Below are 12,652 nucleotides of genomic sequence, written 5' to 3' on the forward strand. Positions count from 1 at the left end.
CCTTTTCTCAAAGTAATTATAATCTTTATTTTGTGCGTATTGATAGCAGGCCCCTATTTTACGATGAACTTTTGATTAAAACAAATTGTCAGAGAAAAACAATATAGCGCTTAATACATGGTGTTTCTAAGCGCTTTACAAAACGATTCATGACAGAAATTGATATTAATCAATGGATCTTGTAAGAGCAGAGGGTTGGAATAAAAATGAGTCATTATTTTAATTCAATTCAAACTTTAAAAAATATCTCTCATTGTCATACGCATTGGCTCTGTTTCTATATTTTATACTAATGGGCTACAAACTACAAAGCCCCACAAACCCTGCCACACGAATATCTATCTACTTAAAGATGGAAGTGTGGCCCTTCAAGGTATATTCTGTTAACTTTGCCTTTTTTCAACGAGAATGTAGATATATTGAATTGAAATTCAATTTTGTCTACCCAAGAAGATACTCAGAATCAAACTTTTGACGCATGTTCTAATATAAATTCCACATGTAAAATATGTGTTATATCAAATTAACGTGAGTTATGGAATTAGATGAAAACAAATTATTAGAAATTAAATAAAAACAGTTGACATTAATATAATGATATACATATACACGAGAGGCTAAAAATAACCAGCATTTCTTTTATAAACAAAAAGGGGGGGGGGGAAGCAATGATTTCCTTTAGTTGTGGGAGAATTCGTTTCAGTTTTAGTTGAAAATGTTCGTAAACTTTAATTTGATTGGGTTTATCAGATTTAAGGAATAGTGAGAATTCTCGTGAGTACTTTGTAAAGTTATTCACAACTCTATTTGGGAAACATTCTTTGAAAAAAAAAGTTTACACAATATTGAGTAAAAATGGAACATAATTATGTGTGTTGAGCAAAACAAGGTCTAACTATCGGATGTACGCATTGCTGCAGCGTTAAATAATCCATGAAACTTGCTTTTTGTTTTTGTTATCCAACAAACAAACGTGTGTATTATTCGACAATTTTTTATTTAACCCATTTCAGTGTGCAGGTTGAAATCTGATAGTTACCGATTAATGTTTTTTGCAGCCCCGGCATTCTCTTGTCCAAACTTGATGCGCTAAAATAATAATAAAAACCCCTCCACAAATATCAAGAACATCATGATAACAAGATGGTTATTATACTTGTACTTTAAATACTTCAACATCTTAGTTTTTTTCTCTAAGGTTTGAAATTACAGCAGCACTACAATATAAAAAAAATGATAACTAGACTATACCACAAATGTTTGGGGGAGAACAAGAAAATCAACCCTGATTATCCATTCGCTTACTCAAATCTCAAAGGCATAAATTTTTATTTTTTTAGGTAATCTTAAAAAAAATCAAAATCCAAAATTATGTAACTTTCTCGATGGAAGCCGATTTTACATCCTATTATTAATTGCTTCCAATCTTATCTAATTGCTACTGATTTAATCCCAAGCTAATCCTAGGGCCTATTATCTATTCTCCTATCAATTAATCTATTATGTATTTCATATCCTGGTCGGTATTGCTTCTGACTTTAGGATTTTTTATTCTATACTGAGCCTAATACCAGAAGGGCTTCCAATTGTTAATGAAATTTGAAAGAAAAGATCACCTTTGTGGTAATTGCATTAATGAATAGGGGGCGGGGTGTGATACTGAACTTGTGTAACGGCGAGAGGGGTTATATATAGACATGTATTTCGTCTTGTAAACTATATTTCAAGATTTATTCTACATCGCCAAAACATCGGAAAACTTAGAGCTGAAGTCTGACTTTCTGAGCGTGCTGAGATCATTTTTAATCCACTAGTTTCCATCCATAATTAAGGAGCTTCATTTCTTTATCACTTTTATTAACGTGATTTGCCATCCTATTATAATTCACATGTGTTTTTAAATAACCGTGTGGTTATCAGATATTCATCGAGATGAAATTAATTCTCATTCTGGTAGGAGTTGCCGTTTTGGCAAACTGCAGCATCGCGGCTCCAGCGGGAGAGCAGAAAGAAGCACCCATGGTAAGATTTGTAATTCATGTTTCAACATTTATCGGTGGTGTCTATTTAGAGGCCCATTTTGAGGTCCGGTTTTACTTTTTATATGGTCTAATTGTATAACTGTGATTGTATAATGTTCCAATTGTGAATGATAGGAGGGCTCCTTTGTAAAGCGGGCCTCTTTCGTGAATGGGACTACCCTGCTTTTTAAAAAGAAAACATGAATAAATAAATAATGAATAGATGCGTCTTAAAATTGTGGGAAGCCAAAATTGTCAAAGTTGCATTTACATGATATATCTCCTATCTTGACTTGGCTCTTTCTTCATGTTTTAATGATGGAGAAAACAATGTTAATAATAATTCTCAGTCAGTTATCAGAGATTCGAGTTTCATTTTAATTTTATTTCATTTTCAACAAAGTTTAAAATGAGCTAACAAATTGAAATTGTACTATTGGTTGGAGATACATGTCACCGTTGGCTACTCATAGTTAAACCCCATATTTAGATCAGAGTTTGAATTAAACTCAAGTTATGAATGTATATATATATATATTTATGTTTACATTTGCATTTAGGGTTCTTGTTTGATATGCCGTAATCGCGAAAGTACATTTCCGTCTTGCAAAGTTTTGATAATGAAAGTTTGACAAGTTATTTTGCCGGGTATGGCATCAAAATGAATGCCGAATTTGGTTGACGAGTAGGGTGACGAAATATGTGACGTGGTATTGGTTTTTAACTAACGTAACGGATTGATACCATATTTTCTGAGTGTGTTATGGACATCATGTCTCGAGTTTATCATCAGAAATCGAAACGTCGTACAAAAAAAATAAATCAACAATATAAACATTAATTTGATTCTTGAAGTTAATTGTCAGACCGCTTGTTCATTCTTAATATTCCACAACATTTGGAACGGATGTTCTGTCAATTCGTTATTGAATTGCATACATCTGCAACATTTCAGATCCCCCAAAGACACAATTTGATTAAATGTCTGGACTCTGCTTTCCAATGAATATAATTTTCCTATTACCTTTCTGGAATTGTACCAATTTTCATCCCAGCCAGTCATTTCATTAACTCAATATACATTCGTTATTGTTGACCAATAAATTTACAACCATACATTCCAGCGGTTTCTCGCATATTTCCCCTGTAAGGAGACACCTCCTCCAAGGTAGCCTTCAGAAACCTCGATACCGGGACCTCGTTTTTGTTGGTATATCAATTTACAATCATTCATATAGATAGCGTTTTCTCTCATACATTTCCCATTTTAGGAGACGCCTCCTCCTGAAAAGCCTTCAGAAACCTCGGCACCAGGACTCCAGAAAACACCAAAACCGGAACCCAAGGATGAGGAGCCAGTTTCCGGGGCATTCCAGGGAGACATGATGCTAACAGAAGAACAGCTGATGAAAGTTGAGGAGGCCATCGATGATGAGAAAGCTGGTCGTAAGAAGAGAAAGGCTACAAATAACGAAAGCCAACGCTGGCCATACAAAATCGTCCCTTACGTCATTGATTCGTCTTTAAGTAAGCTCATGTTTCGACCTGTGTTTGGCGAAAGTCTTGTTTTACATTCACCGTTTCCTCCTTGTCCGTTTTTTTTTAATTTGTTTCGGAAGTATCAAAGTGTTGATTTGGGGCTTTATTGGTTTACCCATAAGTGTCCATTATTCGTTTGCTCTCTTCGCATGATATTTGTTTCGAATGGGATATATTTTAATTTGAACACATCGTATCTATGACCATTTATCATTGTCATTATTTTACTTTGTTAGGAATATTCATAACTTTATTCATCGATTACACAGCAACGTCAAACTATTTCAAATCTACAAAATTCGACTTAAATGATCATCGTCTACTTGGTTTTAGACTTTTAATTGTAATTCTAGACAGAATGCAAGTCTGTGATTATTTGGAGAATGGATGTAAATTTTAATCAAAATGGAAGGAACTTAGATTTTCTCATCCTGTCCTTTAAGATTTGGTAGATTTTGTTTACACTTTCCCTTTCATCTCTATCGACGAATGATTAATTCTTTAGGTGGAATATCTAGCTTGATTCGCTCTGCCATGGACCACTGGGAACAGAACACCTGTCTGAGGTTCGAACCCCGGACCTCGTCACACTCCAGGACGCTGAGGCACGGCTCGTATATCTCATTCTTCCGAGGGTCTGGATGTTGGTCGCATGTTGGACGAGCCTACCCAAATCAGCAACAGATATCTATAGGACCCGGATGTGGCTACGTAAGTTCACAATAATTGACGTCATCTGAAATTAACATTGGGTGATTTTAAGTCTGGTGTTGATGCTTAAATTTGTTGAAAGCACAATTTTGATTGCGTTTCTCTAGCCATAAAACCTATTCTGAGTCTACATAAACATCCAGGTCACAACATTGACAGCTCGACACTCAGTGAGGTTTCAGGACCAACGTCATTTTATGTTTGGTGTTATGTAAGTTATGTTCATGTAAAAAAATGATCGAACAGCATTAAAAGATCAACACTGAACTTGAAATCACCCATTGGCTCCACCTTAATCGCATCTTGGGATATCGATAAGCGTTGGAACGAGATATGGTTCTGTTCAATCAAAATAGTTTTTCGCAATCTGTTGCGAAAAAAGAAATGAAATATAACAAGTGTACAATCGTTTATTGTTATACGAAATGCTTAAGGGTGAATTGAAAGTAGGTATACCTCAGGTAAGAAAAAAAAAACGACTTTTAGTGTTTCCACCTAAAGGCGAAGCAAGATTAGTCACTCAAACAACCTTAAGCATTAAAATACATGGCGCGAATAGATATTAATATTATTGTTAATATTACTATTGTTATTACTATCATGATTGTAATAATTAGTATTATTATCATGATTATTGTCATTATTATCATCAATATTGCCATCATTGTTATTGTCATCATTATTATTGTTGTTTTTCTATTCAGCAAAAGAAGTAAACATTACAATCAGATATATGAGATAAGTTTAAGTAAATAACTTGGGCAAGTATGTCGAAGATATATTTCACTTCTTATTTTTCTTTTCATGAGTTTCAATAAGAAAAATTTATTCGTGAAAAATGAATATATTTGCACGCCAAGAATATGTTAGTGTTTGGATTATATGTAGTCATAGTCGTGATCGTGATTACATTTTCTGTTTACAGTTTGGAACCATCGTTCACGAAATCGGACACGCCATCGGGTTCCATCACGAACAATCTCGACCCGACAGAGACAACCACATCAACGTCTTCTATCAGAACATCCAGTCCGGTCGGCAACATAACTTTGCTAAATACTCCTGGGGAACTGTGACGACACAGAATGTTAACTACGATGTTGGCTCAATCATGCATTATGGAGGCTATGTAAGTATATCAGTGTCATTAATTGTTTAAATTTCTCATTTAGTTTGGTTTATTAATTGTTTAAAAATCTTTTTTGATTTATTGACCTTCTGCAACTTTTTCGTAAAGGCAAATTAACAAAGAAAATACAATAAACGGTAAACAGAATATTTTTATCAAAGGGATATTTGAATAAAAATGCATCTCTAATTTACATCAATTAATATATATATGTTAATCATTATTCTAAATCATTCTCAATAATATTCCTTCTTTATGCATTTGCATCCCCCTTTTAGGCCTTTTCTTCCAATGGTCAACCGACTATCACAGCCCGTGATCCCCGACTCAACAGTCGCCTCGGTCAACGGACCGCTCTTAGCGCGGCCGACATTGCACTGGCAAACCTCATCTACGAGTGCGACAACGTCGAAGATTGCTCCGACGCCGACGAATGCCTGAATGAGGGTTATCACGACGATGACTGCGTTTGCGTGTGTCCTGCTGGCTATAGCGGCGACGTGTGCCAAGATGGCGGACCAACCCTTCCACCAATTAGTTGCTCCAACGTGTTCACCGAGACCATCGGGGTGCTGACGTCTCCTAACTACCCCGGGGACTATGACGATGGCGCGACTTGCTTGTACCAGATCGATGTAAGTCTACAAATCAGATGAATAACTGTTTATTTCGATTATTCCTTTTAAGAATATTGATTTGAAAAAAAAAGAAACATGACCGATGTAACAGAGATTAGTAGTTTTCCATGTCTATCCAAGGGAGCGTTTAATTAACATTTTTATCTGACAAGTACTATTTCATCTGACAGTTACTATGGTAACAGTGCCATTCAGCGAATCATAATCAAGGAAAGTTGTCAGACCTGGCAACTTGTCGGACAAAAATGTTGATGAAACGCTCACCTGACAACTTTCCTTTATTCTTATTGGTTAAGAGGCATTGTTACTATGGTAATTGTCGGATAAAACGTCCGACAAGTCCTTTCATGAAATGCTCCCCTGAATAATATGATTCCAACATAATGTAAAAAAAAAAAATTAATGTAAGCAATCTTGAAGTTGCTCAAGTAGAGTTTGTAATAAAATCTAGCCTTTATTTTTTCTTTTATTCTGATGGTTTCGCTTTCAGGGACCGGTAGGGAGCACTATCGAACTGACATTCATCGACATGAACATCGAAACGGAGGCTCTGTGTCGCTACGACGCCGTCGAGGTTCGCAAAGACGACATCAACGGTGTCGGAGAGAAGTTCTGTGGAAACACCTTACCCCCCAACCAGATCTCTAGTAGCAACCAGATGCTGGTTATCTTCACATCTGATTTCAGCATCACCTGGCGCGGTTTCAAAGCTACCTACGAAATCGTGATTGATTCAACAACGAGGCCGCCGACGACGACGACGGCGGCAACGACCACCGTACAGACGACGACGGAAACAACCACACTGCAGGCAATGACTGATGACCCAGTGGTCGGTACTTGTGGCGGGGAATTTGTTGATGAGGAAGGACGTTTTGCATCACCGAACTTTCCTAGTGACTACGATAACAATCTTGAATGTGCGTACGTGATCGAAGTGGTTGATGATCGTCGAGTTGAACTCATGTTCGAGGACTTTGCTCTTGAGGACCAAGCCTCCTGCCAGTGGGATGGACTCCTGATTAACCTGGGAGATGGTATCAAAGTCGACATGAAGTAAGTGAACACATTACGGCATTTTTGCAATAAATACGCAGACGCTTTTTGGAACGCAGAGAATCTATTGTCTAAAGCCCTTCATGACAAAGCAGTCTTTGTCGAAAATTGGTGAATAAAATCAGCAGTTTCGTCCTGGACTCTGGACAAAATAAAAAAATAAAAAAACTTAGGATGAAACTGTTATTCACCAATTTTCGTCAAAGACCTAGCCTGCTGTTCTCTGTCATTTGTTTGACAGGCATTTTCAATACGTTAGGGAATTTTAGCAATCCCTTCGCAGTCGCTTTCTATAACGCAGAAAATCAAAAGCCCTAAATGACAAAACAGCCTTTGTCGAAAATCGTTGAATCAAAGCAGCTGAGTCGTAGCTCTGGACAAACGACATTTGCATTTTTTATTTTAAGATGATCTGCTCTCTTGGTCCACCAACGATCAAACATGACCTCTAATCTCTCCATTGTCAGTTGACGGGCATTTTCAATAGATTCTCAACGTTCCAGAAAGCGTGTGTGAAGTGGTTTCGAAAATACGCTACTGTCTACCAGAAACGGGAAGTCCTGTTTAGAAACCAATAGGAATTACAAAATCCATTAGTCAACTGGTTTATCATATTAGTTGCTTTCTAAATTCACCTTCCTCAATTATTTTACTTATTCTTGGTCTTGACTGTGAACTTACATTCTGCGATTAAAAGTTCATCACAACGAACGTAGACAGAGTTCGTCAACACCTTGTATGTGTTGCTACCATCTACGTTAATTGGTACATGACTTTATTATAGTGATGTCAATATGTATCGCGATGTCTTCTGCGATTAAACAAGTGATTGACAAGAGTAGAATAATCTCTCTCTGCCGAATAAGTAAAATGAATGATTCATTTTTTTTTTCATCCACTTTTGTACAGTGAAAATTATAATGGTATTTTACGGATTGTGTGTATTATAAAACTGCGTTCATTGTTCATCTATCTTGGTTTAAGCAAATGAGAGGGTACATCAGGGGCCCGTAAAACAAAGCTTAGCAATAATCGTAGAACATTTTTCTACGATTGATTCCATTGACTAACATGTACAATCAATCGTGAAGATAAAGCGTACGATTAATCGATAACATTTGTGTTACGGGTCCCGGGTGTCAAAGAGAAGGTGGAATCAATTCCATGCTCTTTGTCTGCAAAAATTGATTCATATCATTAGTCAAAATACGTTATACTAAAAAAGATTATTGGAAATGGAATGCTCTTTTTACAATCCGGTCAATTTACGATATTATCCATGTTTTTTAAATCAAATTTTGTACAAAATAGATGTTTTTATCAGCAAAAGGTGTTTTGCGTCAATATACTCTCTCCAAACAATTCATGAAGGTCTAATCCCAAATGTCAAAAATTAATATATTTATTAATTTTTTTCTTTGTTTATTTATTCTTCTCCAGAATGTGTGGTTCTGAGTATCCAGCCGCTTCTTTGGTGTCAATCGGTAGCAGGATGGAACTTACCCTGAAGACAGATGGGTCTGTTAGGGATAGAGGCTTTTTGGCGAGATACCGTGCAATCGATCTCTGATTCGACGATCGAATAACTAAAGAACTCCTTCAATTAAAAATCAAGTTCAAGATTGGATTTTAATACCACCATGACCACTGTAGTCTACACGATGCGATCAAAGTCGCCCTTGTTATAGGTTCATTTTCTCAAACAAAAAGTTGAATTGACTATCACTTTATGATACCAAAATCATTTTTACCGGCGTCTAGTTTAAATACTTATTGGTAACTCAGGCCATTTGTCATTTTTTGTCTGAAATTCAATGAAATTCTTCATGATTATAATGAATTTTTACGATTCGGAACCTGTCCATAAAATTGTGCATGATTGTTTTTTTTTCGAAACGTGGGACCTTTTTTCAATGTGCTGGTAGGCGACTGTGGGCAAGGTGGGAATTAAATATACTTTCTGTACAACCATAAGGCTTATATAAGGGCAATTCCATTAAATAATCAACCTTTTTGTACGTCGTCCGACCCCCATTTTTCTCAAGTCTTACTTCACTTTATAAACTGACCAAGTCATGGTCCCTTGAGAACATTACTGACTGTCAAAAGAACAAGAAATCAGAGACAGAAAATTTCAGGAAGGCCCCACATATAGGGGATTGGACGTACATATTTTATGGAATTGCCCATAAGCTATTTCTTTGCCAATCAAGAATTTGTCTGGTATTTTAATGTCTATATGTTTCTTATTCATCTCTAACATGGACATGGGACCCGTTTAATGAAGACGTAGAACAATGGTAGCTTTGTCACTATGGCAACTAACATGGTAACATGACCCTACAGTCAACGAAAATAAAAGTTTTTAATAGTTACCATAATTACAAAATGACAATAGCCGTACATCTTTATGAAACGGGGCCCCCAGAGACATATTTTAATGCTTATTGTATTGTATATATTATGTAAATGCGCTATTTATTAACAAAAAATTGTGACATTTTGGAATAAAAATGAATACAACTAAATATTACGGTGATCCTTTATAATCATTGAATTGTTTGTAATGATGGAGGGGTTTGGGAATGAGGGAGAGAGCGACGGAGATGAAGAGGGAGGGAGAGAGAGTGTGCATAAGAGGGAGAGAAGAAGAGAGAGAGAGAGGGGGAGGGGGAGGGGGATGGAGAGAAAGTGATGGTGTGAGAATAAACAAGAATTCTATAAAATAGTCGAAACCTTTGAAAACGGAAAGTGAAACGGACTTAATCATGAGAAAGTATTTTTTGTTCATTTCAGAAGGACTTTGTGCACCATTCCAGATTTTTTTTGGGGGGGTGAAAAAAAATCAATAAAGAGAGTAGGTAAAATACAAACTGAAAATACATGTAGAAAATGTGAGCATAAAAGGGTGCCGTAAAGAATAAGACATGGTAAAAGTAAATGTCTGTTATATTATTAAAAAAATAAGAAGAAAGAACACTGGTTCAATTAAAAAGATAAGAAAAGATAAACTTAAGAAATAAGAAATTCACTTAGGTGTCCAGCTGATCTAAACTCACTTTTTGATTAAGTAAACAAGTGTAATGTGAATGAATCACAGAGGTTTATGGGAGGCTTATCAAATGATGTGAGACGAAGCAATACGAATCCTTATAAGGAGTGGTAAATAAATTCACTCAAGACGTTTTCACCCTTCAATGCATCTAAAGATCCGGCATCAACATTCCGTTTTCGTAAAGGGTTTGTCACAACTGACGAGATAACAAATATAAAAATAAATCGAGGCTTATAATAATTTGACATAAATCTGCATGTATCTAAATCAAGTAATTCAGGAAGTAATCAACAAAAAAGACAAAACAACAAATATTAACTTATTAATGTTAATTTAAAATAATTATCTGTCACACTTTTTTTTTGTTGGGGGTGGGGGAAATCGTGTTTTTTAAACATTAATAGACGAAAATCGTAAAAAAAATTCTCAAGATCTTTTTTTTTTGTGCGTTAAATCCATAGACTTCACTTGTTTATTATTGGTGCCCCCATTATTTTTCAGAAAAGTCGGGGTTATAAAGAAATAATATTTCATATAAAAGTTATTCGTGTTGCAAGCAAAAGAAAAAGAAAAAAAGGTGTTGGACATATAAATGTAAATTTTAATTCATTAGGTGATAATGTCGGGACAATGTCATGAATTTTCGGAATCTGGCCACTTCCCTTTTGTTAGTGATACGTGTGGTATGGCGAAAGGAAACAGAGACCAGTGCTAAATTTGCGCAAAAATTGTTTTTAGTAAGTTTTGCATATCAAAACAAGAAATTTGAAATCATACGTTGCAAACACAGCGTACCACCAGAGTTCCTTAATTCTAGCTACTTTTCAGGGTAGGCTCCATGGTTATGTCGAAATACAAACATGCAACATCTTGACTTAATCATACATTTGTAGCTTCGATAACAAGACACTATCTATATTATATTGTAATATAAGCAATCCATTCATTTTTAATGGAAACAAAATACGAGTATCATTCAAGACTATAAGCGACAAGGTGACTAAAATCGTGACGTCATAAAATCGTATACGTCACAGTCTCACATGCTCATCAGGTATTAGATATTCAGTAGGTAAACCGAATCAATCGAAGGGTATGAATACACTGCATTACGTAATGTTTGTACCCCCTTGTCAAGCTTGTATTCTTGGGGAAAGAGACCCAAGAATGATGTCATGCTTGAATATTTACATTTGTTTTATTGAACAAAATGGAGCCATAAAAGAATTGTGTAATTAAAATTCAAAGGCAAGTCCACCCCAACAAAATATTGATTTGAAATTCAACAAGCATAACAATGAAAATTTCATCAACATCGGGAGTAAAATAAGAAAGTCATGACATTTTAAGGGTTCGCCTAATTTCGCAAAAAAATTATATGCACATCCTGATCGGTGAGGGTACAGATAACATTACCTACTCACTATTTATTTTGCATTTTATGATGTGAAATATGAAATATTTTAATTTTCTCATAGTTGTCATGTAAAAAAGTTTTATTCCTCACTGAACATGTGATATTACAATTGTGTTAACATTTTATGGTTCAGGCAAGTTGGTCCTTATTGTCAAAGTTATAAAAACGGAAATATACTATAATTTAAACAATCAAAAACAAGAAATATAGTGAGTGAGTGACATCATCGACTCTCTCATTTGCATGTGCTGAGATGTGTATATGACTGTTATGAGAAAAATAAGAAAAAATTGAAAATGTCATAGCTTTCTTATCTTACATCCGATTTTGATGAAATTTTCAGCATTATGCTTGTTTGATATTTTTTTTTTTTGGGGGGGGGGCACATCCTGTCCATGCTCCCCCCCCCTTTGAGAGCCATAATAAAAAAAATTAATGCGAACACATTATACATACACAAGGGATGACTTTTTTTTGCTTGTCAAATTTTACGTGGACGAAATTACTTTCATTTTTGGGTAAAAACTTTGGGTTTTTTCTCGTCAAATTTTCCTCGGGAAAATTTGCCCCCCCGCCCGTTTAGGAAAATCCTGGATCGGCCTCTGATTACACATCCTGTTAATCTGTTATTTTATTGATAATGATCGGGATATTTTTTTTATGGCAATCGTGTGGTTAACCCTCGGTCATCTGAGACCATACTTTTATGGAGGGCTAGCTGCCATCTCATTCACCCAGTACATATTCAACCCTACAATAAAACATTTTTCTCGATAAAAATTATTATATTTTGAAATGAGAATTGTAATCATATGCATATATACAATGAATTTGTCACGTAGGATTTCACAAAATAGTGTGGACTAAAATTAATATTCCTTCTAAAGTTAAACATGGGTACAATTATCGGAAAATTATGTCTTGCTTTTCTGATTTAATTTGACATTACGAACAAAAAAAAAGTATGACTTTCAGAGAGCGACTTTATAGGTAGACTAATTAGTACGCAACTTTCTTTTTAAGTTTATTTTTATCTGGGCACTGAAGCAGTAGTATCTTGTATAAACATATGAATCATCCTCGCGA

General features: G+C 35.4%; 1 protein-coding gene across 1 annotated transcript; it reads left to right on the plus strand.

Annotated features, from left to right (window-relative positions):
* The first annotated feature begins 1,718 nt into the window (after nucleotides 1-1,718).
* LOC129262413 (protein SpAN-like) lies at nucleotides 1,719-9,622 on the plus strand. Its single transcript, XM_054900528.2, has 7 exons — nucleotides 1,719-2,022; nucleotides 3,293-3,548; nucleotides 4,066-4,271; nucleotides 5,197-5,400; nucleotides 5,679-6,035; nucleotides 6,529-7,094; nucleotides 8,535-9,622. Exons 1-7 carry the CDS (start codon nucleotides 1,933-1,935, stop codon nucleotides 8,662-8,664), a joined length of 1,809 nt encoding a protein of 602 aa, XP_054756503.2. The 5' UTR covers nucleotides 1,719-1,932; the 3' UTR covers nucleotides 8,665-9,622.
* The last annotated feature ends 3,030 nt before the right edge of the window (nucleotides 9,623-12,652 follow it).

This window comes from Lytechinus pictus, chromosome 5, assembly GCF_037042905.1.
Source record: "Lytechinus pictus isolate F3 Inbred chromosome 5, Lp3.0, whole genome shotgun sequence".
Taxonomy (NCBI): Eukaryota; Metazoa; Echinodermata; class Echinoidea; order Temnopleuroida; family Toxopneustidae; genus Lytechinus; species Lytechinus pictus.

Bases quoted from the DNA above. Each gene is read 5' to 3' on its own strand.
- LOC129262413 (XM_054900528.2), top strand. From the start codon at position 1,933: ATGAAATTAATTCTCATTCTGGTAGGAGTTGCCGTTTTGGCAAACTGC. The intron at 2,023-3,292 runs GTAAGATTTGTA...TTCCCATTTTAG, and splicing joins AGCAGAAAGAAGCACCCATG to GAGACGCCTCCTCCTGAAAA. The intron at 3,549-4,065 runs GTAAGCTCATGT...TTAATTCTTTAG, and splicing joins CGTCATTGATTCGTCTTTAA to GTGGAATATCTAGCTTGATT.